General features: G+C 40.7%; 1 protein-coding gene across 1 annotated transcript in view; it reads left to right on the top strand.

Annotated features, from left to right (window-relative positions):
• Positions 1–7,238: 7,238 nt before the first annotated feature.
• LOC112136391 (kazal-type serine protease inhibitor domain-containing protein 1) overlaps positions 7,239–8,347 on the top strand; it is a 3,458-nt gene continuing 2,349 nt past the window's right edge. The window contains exon 1 of the mRNA XM_024258070.2: positions 7,239–7,993. Coding sequence (XP_024113838.1) covers positions 7,459–7,993 — 535 coding nt within the window. The 5' untranslated portion in view covers positions 7,239–7,458. The remainder of the gene's footprint in view (positions 7,994–8,347) is intronic.

Raw genomic sequence — 8,347 nt, forward strand, 5'->3', positions numbered from 1 at the left:
GTAAAAATAACATTTAAAAGTAGAAAAAATTTCTTTTTTAATGTGGACTAATCCTGAGCGGGATTCCAACCCATGACCTGCTGAATGTTAGTCCGCAGCCATAACCACTTGACCGTCTAGTGGCGGAATCTGGAATGCATGTCAAACTTAAATTTATACATGACGTTCTGTATTGCGAAATCAGGAAGTCATTGTTGATGGTTTAAAGCAGGGGTCTCCAACTAATTTGGGGAGAGGTCCAGTAACTCTGTCAGCTTGGTAGACCGGGGTCCGAACATGCAAAAACATTCAGTCGATATTTCAATTTTCTGTCCTTTTATTTCATTACAATGTGTAGTTAAATTTGCAAATAACTCTTTTATCTTATTGTCTCAACAAGTATTTCTCTCATTCCTTTTTGTACAAAAATACATACATGTCCATGAATTGTAGAGTAACAAAAGATATTGCACATAAACTTGCTTCCTTATAGTGCATCATGTGTACTCTTTCACAAACTTGAACATTCTGCTGTCTGTCACTTAAAGTGCAACAGGTAACATGAATGTACCTCAAAAATCATTCATAATTAATCCCTCAAATGTTAATTTTCTGTTTTGCAACCTTAAAAGTAGGTTGCAAATAATGGTACATATTAATTTTTAAGTAATAACTTTCATAAGTGCAAAAAACATTATAAACATAAATGTAAACTGACTTAAACTTAGACTTAAAGAGACGTAGATGGTACTTTGAATGGCGGTGTTGAGCTGGAACCATATGGTGCTAAATATAGGCCAATATTAATTGAAACCCAAATAAAACAAATTGAAAAAATATTGGTGTTTGGCCCAAAAAATTTTAAAATGTCTGAATTTTTTTTTACTGTTGTAAAATAAACGTAATTATTTTCAACTGAAAATGTTCTCTTTTTTTAGGTTTCAAACTCAGAATTTCAATTGCCAAACTTATTTTTTCCAGTTTGAACTCCTTTTCTTTTCTTTTTTGAATATAAAAAATTCAGTTTCAAAACTTTTGGCCTTGTTGTGGCTAACACAAAGGGCCAATCAAAACTTAATGAAAGTGATAACTTCAGTCCCAGTGTCTTCACTGACTCCTAGAGCTGTGAAAAATACGATCAGAAAATATCTGTATTGTCTGTTCTATCATATTCTGAAGTTATCCCAAGACGGGTGTAAAGATCAGAGTTTTATCCCGTACAAACCGTGTCCAAAACTCTGTTCTAGCAGAGTCAGTGAATGCACCAGGACTGAAGTTACCACACTCATCCATTTGGTTTGGTCCTTCGTGTTAGCCCCACCACAAAGGGGCAAAAAGTTTTGAAACAGAAATTTTCGTATTCGAAAACTAACAAAAAAAATAATAATAAATAGAGTTGAATCTAAAAAAATGGAATTGAAATTTGTAGTTTTGAAACCTTAAAAAAATTGAACATTTGAAGCTGAAATTAAATTCATTTTAAATGGAAAACATTTTGACATTTATTTTATTTATTTATTTTGCCAAACATAATTTTTTTTTTCATATATAATATTTGTTTTATTTGGGTTTCATATAATACTGGCACCAGTTTTGCTCCATAGCCCTGCACATCTCTGGAAAGCAGCTCGGTTCTTGTTGACGACAGGGGAATCTGTCGAACCTTTTCTTGAAGCTGCTGTCACTCTTTTAATTTCTAATATTGTTTCTGTCTTTGCCTCCATACACCCTTAAATCATTTCTGAGTGACTTTTTTGTGCTTGCCCAACATCCATTCCACTCGTAGTGAGCACTCGTGAGCTCGTTGTTGTGCTGTTATCGTCTGTGTTGTCAATCACACTGTACTTTCAGTTCGTATATTTTCCGTGACCACGTCACTCATTCTGTCGGGTAATTTGTGTCAGAAGTTTTGTGTTTTGTCTCGTAGCGCCGCTTGATATCAGCGCTCTTAACAAAGGCAGCAGATTCTTATAATACAAACCAGCCTCGGTGAACTCACTGCTGGTAAATAAAAGCGAAAGGTTCAGTCCACTCATCTCGAAAGACACGATTTTCAGTCCACTTTTCTAATTGTAGATAGAGTCATTGTTGATGCGTATTCCAGATAACTTTACGTCCCAAATATGTAAACATTAGCACACCGCTCTGAGCTTTTGCCGGTTGAAGGACCCCAGTCTGAACGTAGCTGTCCTCGCGCGCGCCTGTTCAAAAATCGCCGCGTAAAGATGAATGAAAAATCGTACTTTTTTATTAAAAATGTTTGGCGGTCCGGATAAAAGGGTCTCGGGGTCCAGACCCAGACCGCGGCCCGCCAGTTGGGGACCCCTGGTTTAAAGGCATTTGTCTGTGTTAAAAATATTTCTTTCACCTGCATTGAACAGTTTTGAGGTAAAAATAAAATTTTGAAGTAAAAACAATGTTCATGGTTTAAAAGCATCAAAAATTTATCCCCCCCCCCCCTCCTCCCTCATGTTACCAGTTTGTCATTTATTGTATTTGTCTGTGTTAAAAATACTTCTTTCACCTGCAAATTTAAACCTTACAATCTGCATTGCGACATCAGGAAGTCATTGTTGATGGTTTAAGGTGATCACCACAACACTACTTTGAGAAGGGGACGGGGGCATTGCAGCAGAAGCTGAAAGTTCCAGGGATTCTAGTGTTAAATAGAATTGTGAATCTTCACCGCATGAGGTTCCATGCAAAACAAACATTTTTAAGCTACCCCGAGTGGAGGCAGAGGGAGACGTTAGGCAGAGAAACATTTAACACTGCTTCCATTTTTATAGGAACTTCCAACAGATGTCAGGTCTTATTTCTGATCTCAGACAGTTTCTTTCACAGAGTTAACCCTCAGCGGAGAGTATAACAAACTCATTGGCCGTTTACAAAGACACAAGAATTGTTGAGCTCTCCTTTCATTCAAAATGTAACAAAAGTTTCAAAAAGATTCTAGCTTTGAAATATTAGTTTAAAAAAAGCGCAAAAGTTATGGTTCATAACTGTGGAAACCCCTATTGGATCTTTGGGTGGAACTTTGCCTGTTTTTTAAGAAATATGTTTGTTTTGATCTTGTCTTTGCTTTTTATTATTATTTATACATTTTTATTTTTTTACATGTTTGATATTTTGTTATAATGCATAACACTTTAATTTCATTTTTGAAATGAAATAAATGACAAAAGTTACCACTCAGAAATGAGCTTTTTGAACAGTTTCAGGCTTATTGCGGAATGTTTGTCTGACATAAGAGAACATTTCTGTGAAAATTGAAGCTGGGAGTGTAGTATAGAGATAGATATCAAGCAATGCCACAATAAAAATATTTAAAGGTAAATTATTGGAGCAAATTGTTATGTAGTAAAAGAAAAATGCTCAAAAAGGTCCCAGAGTACGAAGGGTTAAAAAGTTTCACTTGTGATATTTCAGCTTTGCACGTGAGAATCCTAAAAAAAACATGCATGTATATTTAGCTGGGTCCAGCAAAGCCGTGTTAGCATTTCAGAAGTCTGTTCCTGGCTGCCTGTGGCCATAAAGACCAGGTTCACAGGGATCCTGCCCAGACCCGTGGAGAAAACCTCTGCAGCGATGCTGAAGCGCTCGGCTAAATCCCGGCTGACAGCAGACATGTGGTTACAGCGACTCGACAAAAGTACAGTCCTTCAAGCTAAAGACCATAACTCTGCAAACACACTCCAATCTGCTGCTACAAACCCAACATTACTGTTGCAGACTAGAGCAGGCTGTCATCTGTGATTTCTGACACTTCTCCTTTGAAGATGTGAGCTGCAGCGCAGACAGAACCACTTTACAGGAAATCTCAAATCAGTGACAGCTTAAAATACTGAACAGAGCTGGAAGCAGAGAGGTCACAGCAGGGCAGGAGCGGTGAAGACATAAGACAGAATGCTAAATGCAGCCACAGCAGAAACGACAACAACGACAAGCTCTTATTCAACCAGATTCATTCGGACCTCCAGACTCTGGAGTTGTAAGCAGATTTTTTCAGAGGAAGTTTTGAAATTCTCCCAGCTCATCAAACCATAAAGACTCCGTCCTGCAGAGTAGGGCTGCTACGATTGGTCGACTAATCGTTGAGTAATCAACTATTACAATAGTCAACGTGACTAATTTAATAGTCAATTAGTCGTTACTTTATGGAGTCAGAGTGTAGTAAAGTTCAAAGTTATATTCTGCTAGCTATGTAGACTATTTTGGCATTTATTGAGGTTCTTTAAGCTACTTTGGAGTCAAGCTAATATTTCAGCTACATGCTAGCTATTTTGGCTAATTTAGGCTTTTTTCCGTTTTTTAGGCTAATTTAGCATTTAGCAAATATTTTAGCTGGCTATCAGCTTTAGCGTTTTCAGCTATCAGCTTTAGTGTTTTTAGCTATTAATTTCAGCATCTTCAGCTGCCAAATTCAGCGCCAGGAATTACACAGTGCCTGACCCCCCTGGCCTGTTCGACGGCCACGTTTGGCCCATGTATTTGAAACACACCAAAATCATGGAGCAACACCTCATGTTGAGGCGGAAATACGTCACGGGGTCACAGGCCGATACATCGAGCACCGAAACGGCGATACAACTGAGTGAACATGCACATTGCGACTCATTTATTAAACTACAATGGCAGGAAAATGATCTTGACACTGTAGCTCTGCTGGAGAAAAAAGATTTTAACAGTCAAGTCCTGTTCTTTTTGTTTTATCTTTTGCCAGGCGACAACAGCGGAGGGAACAATGAAACTGGCCAGGAAGTGTTAGCAAAAAAAAGAGAGATGTTAGTATGAGAATCACCTGAGCAGCAGGCTGCCCTCTGGTACCGGTGTAGTGGTAGGGAACGTCCCCTGCCAGAATTAGTTTCCCCAGTCTCAGTCATCGTTCTGGCAGGTGGAACGGCCTTGGCACAACATCGGCCAGCAGCAGAATGTTAGCGCGGGGGATCGTCACTTAGCCGACTAGTTTATTGCCGGGACAGGCAGGGCAGGAGCGCACCCGCTCCAGGTCATGGACCGGTCCAGATGGACCTTTGCCTTCGCCCGTCACTGTCCGTGCCAGCCTCTAGCAGCAACGTGACCCCGAAAAGGATAGCAGGTTAAGAAAATGGAAGCGAATGACAAAAACAGCTAAGCTAACTCGGAGCTAAAGAAGGCTAACTGGGAGCTGACTTTAGCCTCAGTTTAAAAGAAGAAAGAAAAATAACTTAAAATATCTTTACCAGGAAGATGTAAAGAAAACAAGAAATCAGAGCAAAAATGGTCATTCTGACAAATAGAATGACTGAGTAACAGCTGTTTATTTGACTAAAGAGGTCTATGGGATTTTGGAGTCAACAGGTACTTCCTGTTTGGAATTCAAGGGGGCAGGGCCTCTCTGTCCAGTTCTCATTTACATTCAATGTTTTCACACAAACTAAAACAAGCTTTTCAAAGGTAAAGCGTCCAGGGTTTCTATGACACTGATGCCTAAAACAGAAATCTTTCACTTTCTAAGTTGGAAAAGTACAAAGTGGTGAGGACTTATTTCCAAAATAAAAGCTTGACAGTCTCCTACCTTATAGGTAAAAATATTTGAACCTGATTTACAAACTATTTCCAGACTAAGTCAAGCCTGAAGTTTCATCGTCTCCTAGCTTCTGATCTGTGTTGAAAAACAAAGATAAGCCTGTTCTGGTTGATCTTCATGAAGACGCCTATAAACTTAGTTTATAGCAGAAGACACACTGAAGGACATGGAAAACATCTGAAGGATTACAGTGTTGTTTGTATAAAACTTTTTGACCGTAAACATACGTTCTGGTTTAATCCCCTGACTGACTGGACGTCATATAAAAGCTTCTTGAAGTTTATGTGGAAGAAATATATACGTATCACACATCTTCATGCAAATGAGGACGAAAAGGGGGATTTCATGACCATTAGTCTTCTTTTAAACCAAATGTAAGACCCTGAGCCCCCCTGGAGGACCCTGGGAACCTCTCCAGACTTTAAAAACTCAGCTTCCTGCTCGTGATGGCTTTAACAGCTGACAGGTCTGAGAGGGGGAGGGAAGGAAGTGCATCAAACATGCAGAGGAGCTGCAGTCTGGACTCCTGTCAGGTGAGACACGACCACACAGGAAATCAGAATTCTGTGCGTAAAAAATAAAAGCAGGAGGATGTCTGTCCTCCCCCTGACATCCAGAACACACCTGTGTGCTGCTGCTGCTTCTTTATGCAAACGTGAATTTAATGATGATGACACTGATTTTGTGAAGAAGATAATCTGAAGTTTTTATCTTAAGAAATCTAAATAAGTTGGTCACTCTGCTTGCTTAGAGAAAACACTGAGGGTGTGTAAACAAAGAAACAAAAATATCCTGGGTGTAACAGAGCCCAGCAGAGTGTTTACAGCACGTGTCCAAGTCAAGGTCCGGGGGCCGGATCCGGCCCTCCGGGTAATTCTATCCGGCCCCCCAGATCATTTTATTTTATTGTTATTAATGACCCGATGTTATCTTGAGCTTATTTGTAACTTGTATAACTTTGACAAAATATATTTTTATGGAGAGTAAAATATTAAAAGTTATTTAAGGTTTAAATTGATTTATTCTGGAATAATATTCCTGACTAATTTTATTATTCATAATTATGTTCAAAAGTTACAGTTTTAAAGTTTTAAAAAATTTCATTCTGCTAGCTTTTTGGATTATTTATTTACTAAGACTTTTTAGGCTATTTTGGAGTTTAGCTAATATTTCAGCTACATGCTATCTGTTTTGGCTAACCTTTTTTTTAAATAGTTTTTTAGGCTGATTTGACATTTAATGTTTTAGCTGGCTATCAGTTCAAGTACGGGGTTGCATCAGGAAGGGCATCCAGTGTAAAAACTCTGTCAAATCACTGATTTGAAGCAGTGGGTGCTGCTTCGCTGTGGCGACCCCTAATGGGATAAGCTGAAAGGCGACAGCCACCAGCTATCAGGACTAGCATCTTCAACAGCTAAATTCAGCTCAAAGCATGCACACTAGCATTATCACAGGTAATGTTATATATTCAAAACTATGTAAAAAGGTATGAATTTAAGCAATTAAAGTAACCACCTTTAGCAACCACACAATCAAACGTATTTCCCCAAGAAATGCAATGTTATAGTTCATAATTGTGTTAAAAGGTTACGGTTATATAGTTTTAAAGATGTAGTTTTAGAGTGTTCAATAAATGTTTATCCCGCTCAGCCCACGACCTAAGGTGTGCTTTGGATACCGCTCGGCCCCTCTGTTTTATTTTGAAAGGGCGGAGCGGAAGTTCTGTTTTACCCACTCTAACTTGATCTCGCGAGCTTGGGAGGCAGCGCGTGCGGCACAGCTGGGCACAGCTTGACGTGCACGCGCAGGATTTAACATCTTGTTCCTGAAGTTCTGGCCGGACCGGAATGGTTTGACAGAGACCCGATCCGATCCAGAATCATCGCGCCGGTTCTTCATTAAGGGTTAAAATGCAGGTTCTGGTTCTGGTCTGTCTCTGTCTGAACCTGTACTCTGTCTTTTCCCGCCCGAACCTAGCGCAGAGCTCCCAGAACCTCAGCACGGATGCTCCCGAACCATTCTCGCTCGCTGACCCGGTTCTGGACTATGACCTGTTTTACTATGACCTGGAGGGCGGCGGGAACGGTACCGGCGGGGCGGGGGGTTGTGGACCCTGTGACCCGGAGCTGTGCCCGGAGACCCGCGGCTGCCGAGCCGGACTGGTTCCGGACCGCTGCGGGTGCTGCCAGGAGTGCGCGAACCTGGAGGGTCAGGCCTGCGACCCGGGGGATCGGAACCTCTTCCACGGTCTGTGCGGGTCTGGACTCCGGTGTGAGGCGGACCCGAGCCCCGCGTCGGGAGAGCAGGAGGAGGTGTGCGTGTGTGAGGAGCAGGAGCCCGTTTGCGGCTCCGACGGAACCACCTACACGAACATGTGTCAGTTCAGGCAGGCCGCCTTCTCCGAACCAGACCTGCAGCTGAGCGCGCGAGGACCTTGCAGGACAGGTGAGGACACCTGGATTAGATCAGCGCGCGCGCCCCCAGCCGAGCAGAGCTCCAGATTGATTTTCAATTGAAGCGTTTTTATGATTAGCTGGATATTAGAAATGTTTTATTAACGATAATAAACTTTAACAGTATCTAAATTCTGAGAAATGTTTATATGCTCAACCAATATTTTAGCTTTTATTGTGAAGGTTCTAATGATGGAAGAGCTCCAATCAATTTATGAAAAATGAGCCGCTGAGAACTCTCTTACAGGAATAAAAATGCACTCAAAGAAATGATCCATTGGATTGGCTCAATTTAATTAAGGGCAGGTTTTCCATCCAAAAAATATGTGTAGTCTGAACTCAAATT

The sequence above is a fragment of the Oryzias melastigma genome, linkage group LG13, assembly GCF_002922805.2.
Source record: "Oryzias melastigma strain HK-1 linkage group LG13, ASM292280v2, whole genome shotgun sequence".
Classification (NCBI taxonomy): Eukaryota; Metazoa; Chordata; class Actinopteri; order Beloniformes; family Adrianichthyidae; genus Oryzias; species Oryzias melastigma.